Source organism: Nomascus leucogenys, chromosome 2 (genome assembly GCF_006542625.1).
Source record: "Nomascus leucogenys isolate Asia chromosome 2, Asia_NLE_v1, whole genome shotgun sequence".
Taxonomy (NCBI): domain Eukaryota; kingdom Metazoa; phylum Chordata; class Mammalia; order Primates; family Hylobatidae; genus Nomascus; species Nomascus leucogenys.
In genome coordinates, this window is record NC_044382.1 from 8,819,426 (window position 1) to 8,834,053 (window position 14,628).

Below are 14,628 nucleotides of genomic sequence, written 5' to 3' on the forward strand. Positions count from 1 at the left end.
TCAAAAAAAAAAAAATGTTTCGGTAAGTTTGACTGTCTCATTAATTCCTATTTTTAAAGAAATAGTGTTAAAGTTGTTTTTGGCTAAGCGTGGTGGCTCACGCCCATAATCCCAGCATTTGGGGAGGCTGAGGTGGGCAGATCATGAGGTCAGGAGATCGAGACCACGGTGAAACGCCGTCTCTACTAATAATACAAAAAGTTAGCCGGGCATGGTGGTGGGCACCTGTAGTCCCAGCTACTCAGGAGGCTGAGGCAGGAGAATGGCGTGAACCTGGGAGGCCGAGCTTGCAGTGAGCCAAGATCACACCACTGCACTCCAGCCTGGGCAACAGAGTGAGACTCTGTCTCGAAAAAAAAAAAAAAAAAAAGTTGTTTTTCCTGATTATAAAAGGAAAGTGAAATGATTTTTTTAGAAGTAAAACTCCAGAAATGTACAAGTCATGTTTGCTTTAAGCAAAAGATACTAACACAATGTGAGCCTTAGAACATATTCTGAGCTCTGGGAGATCGAGGCCCTTGGTGAGGGGCCATATTTCTTTCCCCTCCTTGAACTTCAGTTTCCTCGATGACTTTATTGTTATTATTGTTGTTGTCATGGTTGTTGTTATTGCTGCTTCATTCCTGCAACCCTTTCTCTACATAGAATTCACAGAATAGTCTTGTGTTGTTAAAAATCACCATAAATATAATTTAATGGCTACACAAATGCATCACTGCATGAATGTAGCATAAATCTAGAAGAATGGGTTTTGATTTTGAAGGATCATTTGACAGAATTGATTCCTTGGAGTCACTTAAGGCCAGTGCCCTGGACGGGGGTGATGGGCCTGAGATTTGTGGGAAAGCCTATTTCATTAGCAGTTGTTTCAACAGGATTTTCCCAGGGGCAGTGGATTAGTCAGTTTTCCTGCTGCTGAGAAACACATACCTGAGACTGGATAATTTACAAAACAAAGAGGTTTATCGGACTTACAGTTCCACTTGGCTCGGGAGGCCTCACAATCATGGCGGAAGATAAAAGGCACATCTCACATGGTGGCAGATAAGAGAAGAGTGCTTGTGCAGGGAAACTCCCCTTTTAAAGCCATCAGATCTCATGAGACTTATACACTATCACGAAAACAGCACAGAAAAGACCTGCCTGCCTGATTCAATTACCTCCTACCAGGTCCCTCCCACAACACGTGGGAATTCAAGATGAGATTTGGGTGGGGACACAGCCAACCATATCAGGAATTGTCAGACCCTCAACAACACCCCCAGGAAAGGACATTCATGATAGGATTTTTCCTTCCAATGTGGGTTCCAGGCCTTCGCAGCAGACACAGTGTGCCTCATTGTATTTCACAGAGGCTTTCTTCACAGCCCAGCCATAGCAACAGCTGAACATTACTTCACAAATCCAGGAAAGATTGAAAGGCAGGGCTGTAAAATAATTTGTAATCTTATTCCTGACACCTGTGTCAAAGCAGGGAGCTGAGCCCACAAGGGGAATAATAATGGCTATTACTAACCAAGGGCCTACTATGTGTTAAGCCTTGTGCAGTGAGCTTCACACATGTTTTTATTCAGTCTTCACCACAAGCTTGGCAGGTAATGACCATTACTAGCCCCATTTTACAGAAAAGCAAAATGGGGATCTGCACTGTGAAGAGACTTTCTAGCTGTGGAATGAGGAGACCTCCTCCCTTCTTGAGGAAAGGAGGACACTGGCTCCCAGCCTGTCAACTCCTTTCAAACCACATAGCTTGTCCCCAGTTCCACAGCACTTAGAAAGCAATGCCAGTGATGGAGGTACTCAGCCAATGCCCAAATGGCAGATATGCTGTGTCTCAAGTTCTCCAAGGACAAGAAAAAGCTGGCCTCTCTTCCAGTGCCAGGAAATAGGACAAGAGATACAGTGGAGTCTTACCTTTAAGAACACACTTAAAATTACTTGTCTCAAATCAGATTTGTTGAGCTCCACTAACAGAAGCTGAAAGGCACTGAGATATTTGGAAGTAATTTCATTAGGATTTGATGATGGACCAGTCATTCTTCTGTGTGACTGCATTTCCCAGCACTTGCTGAATAATTTCCAAACTCTGTTTCTCTCTCTTTCCCTCTCTCTCTCTCTCTGTGCTGACAACTGCAGTCCCTATGTGGCCAGTGAAGGCCCTAGCTTGGGCACCAGCTTCTCCAGGGCCTGAATTTACCTACTCTACAGACACACGAGGCATGGTGATACGGTTTTGCTGTGTCCCCACCCAAATCTCATCTCGAATTGTAATCCCCATAATCCCCATGTGTTGAGGGAGGGACCTGGTGTGAGGTAATTGGATCATGGGGGTAGTTTTCCCCAGGCTGTTCTCATGCTAGTGAGTGACTTCTCATGAGATCTGATGGTTTTATAAAGGGGCTTTCCCCCCTTCTCTCTCTCTCTCTCTCTCTCTCTCTCTCTCTCTCTCTCTCTCCTGCCACCATGTAAAATGTCCCTGCTTCTCCTTCCACCACGACTGTAAGTTTCCTGAGGCCTCCCCAGCCATGAGAAACTGTGAGTCAATTAAACCTCTTTCCTTTATAAATTACTCAATCTTGGGCAGTTCTTTATAGCAGTGTGAAAACAGACTAATGCACATATGTACTGAGTCAAATGAAACTTTGATGGCAACAGCAGCAGCAGCAACAGCAATGGCAGCAGTGACATCATCATCATTATCTAGGAGTACTCCCTACCCACAGCAAAGGTCTGCTCCATTGGACACAGCAGGGAGAATGCAGTAGCTATCTTAACAAATCGAGGAACCTCATATTTCCTCTTAATTCTCATTTCTGCAGCAGCTAATCATGGGATGGAAGAAAGATTTGGAAAATGAAGCATGTTCTTTTATGCCCCAGCTCTCATATTTTAGTTTGCCTGAAAAAATTCTGTCACCCAGAGCTAGTAAGGTATTTGGGAATTTTATATTTTAAAAAATCTTTACAGGAAAGAATGGCATGAAACAAACTTTATTCACATTATTTTTTAAATTGAACTTCGTAAAGCTTGTCATTAATTTGTTCCTTCAATTAGTTTGTTCTTTCCATTAATTTACTGCCATAGCTTGAATTGAGTGCCTGCTACACGCCATGGATGGAAGGATGAATGGAAAGATAAAAGGATGTGGTCCCTTCCCACATGGGTCTTACTTTACTGTGGAGCACAGATAGGTAAAGAGAAAATTCCAATACATGTGGTAATGTTGTAACTGAAACAAGGACAAAGAACAACCAGAAAGATGGCCTAGCAGAATGACGAGAGTTTCGCAGACTGCAAGAAGGGATAGGACAAGAAATCCTCCTCCCACTTAAAATGCACAAAGCCTTCCTCTCCACCCATTAAAGTTTTTCGTGGCATTCAAGACCCAGTTCCAGTTCTGTGAAGTCTACCTTGATAAATGACTTCCATCCAGACATGCTACAGGTCCTTTGAAAATTGAGATATGAATCCATGTTTTGCATATATATTTTAGGCCTAGTATGCCCTGATATGTGTTCATCAAAGTCCTTATTAAGGCAATGCTTCCCCCTCCAGAAAACTTGCACACCAACCATATTACCATATTAAGCTGCAACCAAGCTACCCCAAGCTCATGACGCCACCTTTTGGCTACAAACTGTCATTTCAAGTCTCTTGTCTAATTTTTTTTACTATTTTCTTTCTTAACTTGATTCTCTCCCTGATCTCCCCTTAACACACATACGCATACACACAAACAGGTACACACATATATGACACAAACATACACATGCACATACACTTTCAGGAATTTTCTCAATTATATTAATTTTACCTCAGGAAAACAAGTTCCTAGACACATACAGTGAGCTGCTTAAGAAGATGGGCTTTGAGCCCTGGCAGATTCGGATGGGATACAAATCCTAGCTTCCTCCTTCCCAAGGCTTGCAATGCTGGGAATGTGTTCAAGCTCTCTAATGGCCATTTCCTCTTTGAGATGAGATAGTAATTATTGCCAACCTCACTGACTAAATTAGATAATGCCCTTAAAGTGCTTGGTACCATCTTGGTCACACAAATGGTCCATAAATGTGAACTGTTAATACTGACAGTGCATTCTGTGGAGGGGATGCTTCCGCTCCCCACCCCCAGTCTTGTCTTTTTCCACTCAATCCAGTTATTCTGCAACAACCCTTACTCTCGGCATCTAATCATGCCATAAAGCTAACAATAACACTTGCATATTGAGAAAAAGAATGATGGTTTGTGTAGAAATAAAAGTAGACAGTAAAAATCTTTCATTCATTTAGTAGGTGTTCACTGACATTGTCCTGCAGGCCAGGGACAACCATAAAAGGTGGGTGTGGCTAGACTCAGGCTAGCGATCTCAATGGGAAGGAAGCATTTAGAGTTGAAAGGTCTTTAGGGACCAGAATGAACAGTGCCTGGAGATGAGCTAAAGGCAGAAGGAGAAGGACACTTTGCCTCTGGAACCCTTTGGAAACTCCATGCCAGCCTCGTCCTCTTCTGTTAAACCTGCTATTTCGTAAGTACCAACACTCAAAGAAAAAGTTCTCTTTCTAAGTTTATAGTTTTTGTGGTTTAATTACCAGAATTTAGGAGATCAATCCTAAACATATCATTGTCATCATAAAACCACCAAAAATTCTGTGCCATTTTATATGTTTCTGAAAGTTGCCACATAAGTGATCTCATTAGATTCCATGATCCAGGCAAGGTGGCAACTGAGTGTAAAGTGCTCAATTATTATCCTGAAAATATTTGATTCCTAAAGAATAACCTTAGTTATTCATAGTGTAGGAGTGTACAATACACTGTTTAAGGGCAGCGACTCCAAAACAGTACTCCTTGGGTTCAGATCCTAGTTCTTCCACTAACAAGCTGTGTGATTATAGGCAAGTTGCACGACCTCTCTGTGTCTCAGTTATCTCAGTAAAATATGAGTACCTGGTGCAGGTGAAGTAAGGTAAAACACATCAGGTGCTTAGCTATTTGCCTCGCATACAGGATGTGTGTGCCATTAAATGATAGCTTTATTATAAATATTATTTTTCAACAAGGTACAGGGGTGCTGAGCGAAGGCCAAGAGCCAAACTAACCACTCCTGGCTGGGAACCACACCTCCTCATATCCTAGACTGTCCTCCCTCCTGCTTGCCACAGACTGGGGTTGGGAGGAGTTGGTACTGTCCTGCTGCAGTCCTTGACTCAGTCTCTGGGCTCATGGTCTGGCTCAGAGTAGTTGCTTAGATGGGTCATTTCCAATTTGGTGTCCCAGGAGTGAAAAGTGAAGTCAGAGCTTTGAAGCCCAGTCTCTGATGACACAGATGCCTGCTGGAGTCTCCAGCACTATTATGAGGTGAAGCAGCAGAGGACAAGGTGACTTCTAATTTCCTTCTTTTTTTCTTTTTGAACAAACTGCTCTGAATTTCTGGAGCTGGTATGATGCCAAGCATTTACCTTCATTTAGTCACTCAATAGCCTCCTCTGTGAAAACCGGGGTAATTAGGCCCAAAATATGTCACCCAGAGGCTTATTTTAACTACCCAAAATAAAGGCTAGATCCCAATTTCAACAAAATCACCAGATTGTTTTCCTTCCAAGAACTTCTGGCAGTGTTCAAGTTCCCTGGTTGATTCTCCCTATGGGATTGTTCATCCCCGTCACTGGGGTGGCAGGAGACAGGGGACAGCCCTCTCTAGAGCAGTCAGTAACAGGATGCATCAGCCAGGGAGGGTTCTTGAGGCACGCCCTCACCATGCACAAACAAGCCTGGAAATTTTTCCTCAAGCTGCTCCGAGACCTGTGAGACAGGACAATATCTTCCTGGAAGGGAGCACAGATGACTGGAGACATATGAACTCCGGTGTCCCTGGTTCACATCCTGCTTATTCCTACCAGCAGTGTAACTTTAGACATGATGCTTTTATCCTCTGCTACTCAATCTGTTCCCCTAAACAACAGGAGATAGAAATATTGCCTACCTGTGTGTGAGGGCTCAAGATGCAATCCATTACACAGTAGGCATTTTGAGTCAAACTTTTCAAAAAATATATTTTAACATCTCTGAAGATTACAATCCGTGTCATATTATAATTGGTAGCAAGTTTTCTTTCTTATGGGCACATAAAATCATGGAGCAGCTTACATTTGATAAAATATGGCATGCAGCCCAAGGAAATCGTTCCCCAGGAAAGGCAAGCTCTCCAAGATGGTTTTTTCCATTACTCTTCTGCTTTTATACCACAGCTTTTTTAAAAGGAAGCAAGAATATGTACAAAAGAATCTTGTTTATACAAGAGTTTTTGGACTGGGCCAGAAAAACACCAACGGTTGCAGTAAATACATAACATTTGCAAGTATCTTGCATACATCACTGTTCTCCAATCTCATGCCATGACAGACAGCACTAATCAATTCCCAAGTTCTTCCCACTGAGCCAACATGTAGCCTCTGCATCCTCCTCAACACAGTTCTACAGGCAGCCATCCCCAATCAGCCAGGGCTGGCACTTGAGCAAAATCTATTTTAGGTCTCTGATTCAGGAGCTTGGGAGATAGAAAAAGAGAATAGGAATTCTCAGCCAAGTCAGGAAACTCAGATTAAGTAGAAGATTTCAAACATGGTATAGTTTATTGCATTAAAAAATCAAGGTCTAGAGAGATTAAATTGGCATAAAGTCACTAGCCAATTATCTGCAGAAAGAATGTAGAATTTTTTCCCTGTTCTCCCTGATAAGAGAGAATATTCTATCTAAATTCTCAACATCACTAATCATCAGGGAAACACAAATTAAAACCACAATAAGATACCGCCTTACTCCTGCAAGAATGGCCATTAGTAAAAAGTAAAAAAACAATCGATGTTGGCATGAATGTTGGGAAAAGGGAACATTTATACACTGCTGGTGGGAATGCAAATTAGTACAATCTCTATGGAAAACAGTATAGGGATTCCTTACAGAACTAAAAGTAGATCTACCATTCAGTCTAGCAATCTCACTACTGGGTATCTGCCCAAAGGGAAAGAAGTCATTATATGAAAAAGACACTTGCACATGTATGTTTATAGCAGCACAAATCACAATTGCCAACATGTGGAACCAACCTAAGTGCCCATCAGCTAATGAGTAGATAATGTGGGATATATGCACCATGGAATACTACTCAGCCACTAAAAGGAATGAAATAATGTCTTGTGCCACAACTTGGATGGAGCTGGAGGCCATTATTCTAAGTGAAGTAACACAGGAGTGCAAAACCAAAAACTGCATGTTCTTACTTATAAGTGGGAGCTAAGCCATGAGTACGCAAAGGTACACAGAGTAACGTAACAGACCTTGGAGACTCAGAAGGGTCTCCAAGGTGGAAGACCTTGGAAGGGGGGCTAGGAATAAAAAACTACATATTAGGTACAATGCACACTACTCAGGTGATGGGTGCACAAAAATCTCAGAATTCACCACTATATAATTCATCCATGTAACAAAAAACCACTTGTATTCCAAACATATTGAAATAAAAGCATATATATATGTGTGTGTGTGTATATATATGTGTGTGTATATGTGTATATATGTGTGTGTGTATATAAGTGTGTGTATGTGTGTATATATGTGTGTGTATATATATATATATATATATATATATATATATACACACTTTCTATCAAACCATGCTCCCTTTCTCAGCACAAAAGCTAAATTCCTTAGGACTTAAGTAAACAAGAAGTTACCTGACAAATTAGACTGTGGCAAAGAGAGGATGAAAGGGTACTAGTCATGTAAAAGTCATTTGCTTTTTATTTTTGCAAAATTCCCTTTTGCTCATTTGTCACCAGCAATTCGTTGCTCAGGGAAGTGATCTATAGAAAAATCAGGAATGGTCATCGCAAAGCCCTAAGCCCAACAAGCAATCCATCCTAGCCCCATGGTTCCTGTGATTTTAGTGGCTAAAACCTTTTACTGCAATGTTCCTATCGCTGAAAATAAGAAAAAAACTGTCACTAATCCTGTATAAGAATGAGAGTTGCAACCAGCCATCCTATACCCATTTGGGGTCCTCTTGGGATTTCAAAAGTACTTGACATTTATGGTGTTTACCACAAATATTGATTAATATTCCCAAGCAATGGAAACTAACCAATAAAAATCACATCTGGAAAATTAAAAGTGACAGGTGGAATGGGGATCGCTCCTCCTTGTCAAATTTCAATTCAAAATTAGATTGGGGCCTTCAGTGCTAAGACAGGGACCCTTGACCCCTGAGTAATTACTTTCCAACATCATTTTCTTTAATTTGGAGGAGATATTTCTATTCTAGGAATTGCTGGAAAGGCTCATTTTATGAAAATGAAGCCATATCTTCAGAAAACCTTGTTTGTTGCTTCCTTCTATTTCAGGTACATTTCTGCTCCTAGTGAGGTATGCTTGCCACAGGCCTCTGGCTCTCCCCTCTCAGCACTCTTAGCATTGTAATTACACTAGCAAACTCCAAAGTCATTGAGACTAATGACACAGCTTGCAACTTAGAACCTTTGCAAGGCTTCAGGGATGAGCCAGAAAGTCTGAACAGGCAATTCCTTACTCCCTGAAATGTGGATTCCCATATTTAGAAAACACATTTGTTGAATAAGGAAAAGCAATCTGAGGGGAAAGCACATTCAAGAATATGAAGGTAGGAAATGACAGCATTTTCAGGGATTATTTCACTCATTCACTCATTTCATTTCATTAGTGCCTTCATTTGCTCAACAAACTTGGGTACCCACTGCACGCCAGGCACCCTGCTGGGTGTTGAGGATAAAAGAGTAAAACAGGGTGCCTGACCTCGGGGGGTCCACAAAATGTGGGGGGAGCCTACATATAGAGAATTACCTTACAATGTCATAAGCACAATGGGCACAGTGACCTAGGCATGCACAGGGCCTCAGAGAACACAGGGCAAGGGACAGAGGCAGGGTAGCATGTCCAGCCCAAGCGGGGAGGGAGTGGGGACAGGTGGGCTGAAAGCAGCAGGACTTGGTGGGTGAATGGAAGTGGCAGGCAGGTGACAGAGAGGGAGGGGCAAGGGCAGCTTGAGATCTAGGATGGCAGTCCCATAAACTGAGATCCTGAATTCAGGTGGAGTGTGGAGTGGGCTTCAGGGAGCTGGCAATGAGTTGCGTCTGGGGCACAGTGCATTTGAGATGCCTGAGAGACATCACATCAGAAGAGGTCTGATTTTCTCCAGGGCACAGGCCATGCCTAACTCATTTCTGAGTCTTTGTGCTGAGTATCTAAGAGATTCTCATAAACTGCTGAAGGAATAAATAAATGAATACAGTGCATAAGAAACACATGTACAAATGCTTATCCTGTATTATATGATTTAATTCACACAGGAACTCTATGAGGAAGATCTATTGTTACTCCATTTATTTCACAAATAGGCACAAGCCTTAAAGTCTTACAGTCTAAGAGAGGAGCTGTGACAAGTTCATAGATAAAAATGCCTCAAAAAAAAAAAAAAAAAAAGAGGCAGAGCACATGAAAATGTGCTCAATATCATTCATCATTGGGGAGAGGAAAATTAAAACCACAGTGAAATACCACTAGGACTGTTATAATCCAAAGGACTGACAATATTAAGACTTGGTGGGGATGTGCGTAAACAAAACCTCAAACATTGCTGGTGGGAATGTGAAGTGGTACAGCCATGTAGTGTGATGGGTCGCCCACCAGGTTACTTAGGAGTGTATGTCCACTGCTTGTCTTTAAAGGCTGGGCGGTGAGCCAAGGCCAAGGTGCCCAGCTGAGAAGCAGGTGTCCCCGACAACCTGAACATCCCAGAGGGTAGCTGAGAATCTACCAAGGAAAACAGCCCCGTCACGCACACACAGTAGGCAAAGCGCCAGAAAATTAGCTTAAAAGCAGCTTAGGGATGGGAGGTTATGCTGATCTCTAAAGCTGTCCTGCCAGCACCCAAGAGTACTTCATATGTAAGTCATAATAAACTCATCTACTGGTCAAGCTGGACTCATCCAAGTCATTGTTTAATCTCTTTGCTCCCTCCTAGTTTCAGGGAATGCTTTTTAAAATATATAATTCCAGGTTTTTCTCATTATAGCTACTACGGAAAATAGTTTGGCAGTTTCTTCTAAAGTTAAACATACACTTCCCATATGCCCCAGCAATTCCACTCCTAGATTTCTACCCAGGAGAAGTCAAAACACATTCATACAACACTTGTTTGTGAATGTGCAAAGCAGTATTATTTATAATAGTCAAACATTAAAAACAATCCAAATATCCATCCACTAGAGACTGGATAAACAAAAGGTGGCATGCTCATATAATGTACTATTATTCAGCAATGAAAAGAAATGAAGTGCTGATATGTCCTAAAATATGGACAAACCTCAAAAACATTATGCTAAGGAAAGAAGACAGACACAAATGACCTCAAATTGTATGATTTCATTTATATAAAATTTTCCAGAAAAGGTAATCTATGGAGATGAAAAGTAGATTAATGGTTGCTTAGGGTTGGGGAGAGGAGGGAAAGAAAGTGACCGCAAATGGAACTTTGGAGAGTAAAAGAAATACTCTAAACTGAATTACGGTGATGGTTGCATAGCTATGAATTTTCTAAAACTCATCAAACTGAATACTTTCAATGGTTAAATTTTAAAGTAACTATACTTCAATAAAACTGTTTTTATTTATTTGTTTATTTATTTATTTTGAGATGGAGTCTCGCTCTATCGCCCAGGCTGGAGTGCAGTGGCACGATCTTGGTTCACTGCAACCTCTGCCTCCCGGGTTCATGCCATTCTCCTGCCTCAGCCTCCCGAGTAGCTGGGACTACAGGCACCTGCCACCGCACCTGGCTAATTTTTTGTATTTCAGTAGAGATGGGGTTTCACCGTGTTAGCCAGGAAAAACTGCTTTTAAAAAAAAGGTAAAGAGAGCTTGGTGATTTAGAAGAGGGGATGGTCCCAGCTAGAGCAGCTTCGTATATTTGTGCTGGACCTGGAAAGCTAGGTAGGATTTCAACATGTTGAAAGGTACAAGAAGGAATTTCAGGCAAAGAAAGAAGCAGAGGCTAAGCCTGCATGTAAGACAGTGCCAGCATGTTTGGGCAATATCCAGACATCCATTTTGGCTGGATATTTGGATGGAAAAAAGTTGATGAAAAGACTGAAAAATGTGGTTGTGACCAGATCAGATCACAGACGCTGAAAATGATTGGGCTAATGCATTTATGACTTAATTTGGTAGGCAGCAGGGAGCTACTGACCATTCCAGAGTAGGGGAGTGTCCTGGTAAAGATTGATGGGGCAACAGTGAGGAATGTGTGTTAGAAGAGCCAGCCACAAAAGCCATCAAACAAAAGGCTCATAGAACTGGCAGTACTGAGTAGTTACTTGCCTGTGTTGATAATGCAAAAGACAGAGAGCCTCACTCTACCAGATAGAAAGCAAAATAATAATATACAGCACTTATTTAGTGCTTCTTATGACCCAGGCCCCATTTAAAAGAATCACTGTTCTACAGGAAAGGGAATTAAAAGCCTGCTACATACAGAATGAGCCAAATGGACTGATGATCATCTTTAGGTTTACTCCAAAGAGAAGGAATAAAGATAAAGGAGGTTATAAAATGCTTCACTTGACGTCAGGAGTTCGAGACCAGCCTGGTCAACATGTAGTAAAATCCTGCCTCTACTAAAAATGCAAAAGTTAGCTGGGCATGGTGGCACACGCCAGTAGGCCCAGCTACTTGGGAAGCTGAGGCCAGACAATCACTTGAACCCAGGAGGTGGAGGTTGCAGTGAGCCGAGATCGCACCACTGTACTCCAGCCTGGATGACAGAGTGAGACTCTGTCTCTCAAATAAAATGAAACAAAAAAGAAAAAAGAAGAAACAAAAAAGAAAAATGTGATACTTCAAAGGTGGAAAGATGGTAAGTGAGACAAATGACAAAGACCAGTTTACATGGCTCTCTGGCCTAAAAAAGCAAGAGTATCTGGCACCACTGATGCTCTCCATGGATGTCACCACTGTGTAAAGCAGGAATGTCAGGGTGGCTTTCTGGAGAGAATCCAGCTGTTTGGAGTCACAAAGTGTTTATAAACATTATTTTTTAAAATAAACTGCCAACACTGAAATATCAGAAAATTTCACATAAAACATGGAAATTTTCAGTTTCTCTTGAAATATTGGGAATTCTAGCAACTATATGGTCCAATCCCACATGGTATCAATCAGTCAGGGCTGAGTGGCCCTCATCCTTTTTTAAACATTAGAGTCCCTGCCTGGCACATGTTAGGCATTTATTCATTCAAACGTATTTATTGAGCACCTGCTATATGCCAAGTGTTGTTATAGGACCTAGAGACACAGCAATGACAAAACAGAAAAATATGCTTACTTCCCTGGAGCTCACATCCTCATGAGGATAGCTAGACAATAACCAAATAAGATAATGTATATTTCCAATTATATGTAATTAGAAAAATAAAGAAGTAAGGTATGATTTTTAGTGGATGGACAGGTACTGGGAATTGTAGACAGGGTGATCAGAGAAGGCAAGCCTCTATGCTTAGGTGATATCAGACTCAAAAAAAGGGAAACAGCACATCTATCATGTTTTATATGTGGGAGGAATACATAAATAAATGAGCATGGGGCATGGGCATTTCAGGCCTGACAATGTTTGGATTTTATTCTGAGTGAGATGGACAACCATTGGCAGGTTTGAGCAGGGGAATGACATGGTTGGGCATACTCATTTATGTTGCTGACTGGCCCCTGTAAGCATTTGAATTTTGGGTCCTTGGTTTAAAGCACGATGGGCAGAGGTTAAAGGGTTCGAGCTGGGTTCTGTGTCTGCAGAAGGAAAATAATCAGATGACAGGGCAGAAATTTCCTGATCTTCAGAACATACTGTTTATGCAGAAGAATAGCCCAGTATGTAGTAATGACCTTGAATAACCAGCATCTATGGGCAGAATCAACACACAATGAAGCCCCTTAGGAAACCAAGCTCACAGGACCCTGACACTGGGCACCATGTGACTATAGGCCAGAGGAAAAGTTTCCTCGTGGACATGAATCTGGGATGTTCCACCTTGTTCACTTACAAAAGCTGCTCTCCCTTCTTTATCTTCAGCAGTGATAGTCCACCCTTCCCGGTATACTCAATTTAGCGCTGGTACACTCAACTAGACAAGTCCTAAGCCCTGTTTTATTTCAACAACTTGAGTTAATTCTCAAGTCCTCCCAACTCAGACAGGAAAAATCTGGTCATCGTACTCCAAAACAAAGCAATGATCAATGCTGGGAGTTCAATGTGATCTGCCTTTTCAGAAAATCCATTTTTAGATGCTGAAGCACTTGCAACATTTGGCAAGAAGAAACTATCTACTCACAATCAGAGCGTGATCCCGGCCCATGGTGATGACTGTCCGGTTCACTGTCCGCAGCAGCTGGACCATGATCTCCTGGATGTGGTGGTAGGTAAAGGCCTGTAACACAGTCAGAGACATCTACGTGACAACCAGGACACTACATCTGCACAGTTGTACAAAGGATACAGACAATAGTGGTCAGACATGGTGATCTTCAACACCATCACCAACACCACCACCACCAGCCATCATCATCATCATCATCATCATCATCATCATCATCGCCATATCTCCATCACCATTACCACCTACACTGGGCATAAAAAATTCTACCAGTCACCTGAAATATAAGTTAAGATGGCTTAACTTAGGCTTTGGAATCAGGAACTTTGGAGCTACAATACTAGCTCTGACAATAATTAGTACTGCATTGGTTAAGTTATTATATGGTTTGGATCTGTGTCCCCACCGAAATCTCATGTTGAATCATAATCCCCAGTGTTGGAGGCGGGGCCTAGTAGAAGGCAATTGGATCATGGGAGTGGATTCTCATGGTTTAACACCATCTCCCTCGGTGCTGTCATCACGATAGTGAGTTCTCATGAGATCTGTTTGTTTAGAAGTGTGTGGCAACTTCTCCCCTCTTTCTCTTCCTCCAGCTCTGGCTACGTGAAGACGCCTGCTCCTGCTTTGCCTTCTACCGTGAGTTAAAAAGTGTCCCGAGGCCTCCCCAGAAGCCTAGCAAATGCCAGTATCGTGCTTCCTGTACAGCCTGTGGAGCCAATTAAACCTTTTTTCTTTATAAATTACCCAGTCTCAGGTATTTCTTTATAGCAGCACAAGAACAGAACAATACAGTTATATTAACTTTTCTAATCCTTGGTTTCTTCATCTAATAGTCAGGATCTGAGCTGGAATAAGGAGGAAATTTAAGGCAGGAAATCGGTTATACAGGTAACGGAAATGCCAACACACCAAACAAGGTAACCTAGAGTCAGCCACAGCAGGAAGCCACTGTCACTTGGAGGCTGGAGGGACAAAACAAGGAGGCAGTGTTTCTGGAGCCCCGGGACTAGGGTTATATAATGGAAACTAGGGTTACATAATGCTAACCACATGGTGCTTGCATAATAGAAGCCACATTACCCACCTTGGGTGGAAATTTACAGTGAGTCAGGTTGTAACAGGTATTGGGTTCTGGCTACTTTAAATACAGGTCCCTAAACTTTCTGTAAGA

General features: G+C 42.0%; 1 protein-coding gene across 1 annotated transcript in view; it reads right to left on the reverse strand.

Annotated features, from left to right (window-relative positions):
* Positions 1-14,628, reverse strand: part of DOCK2 (dedicator of cytokinesis 2) — a 448,837-nt gene that overhangs the window by 225,952 nt on the left and 208,257 nt on the right. The window contains exon 27 of the mRNA XM_003268643.2: positions 13,413-13,508. Within this exon, the coding sequence (XP_003268691.1) occupies positions 13,413-13,508 (96 nt within the window). The remainder of the gene's footprint in view (positions 1-13,412; positions 13,509-14,628) is intronic.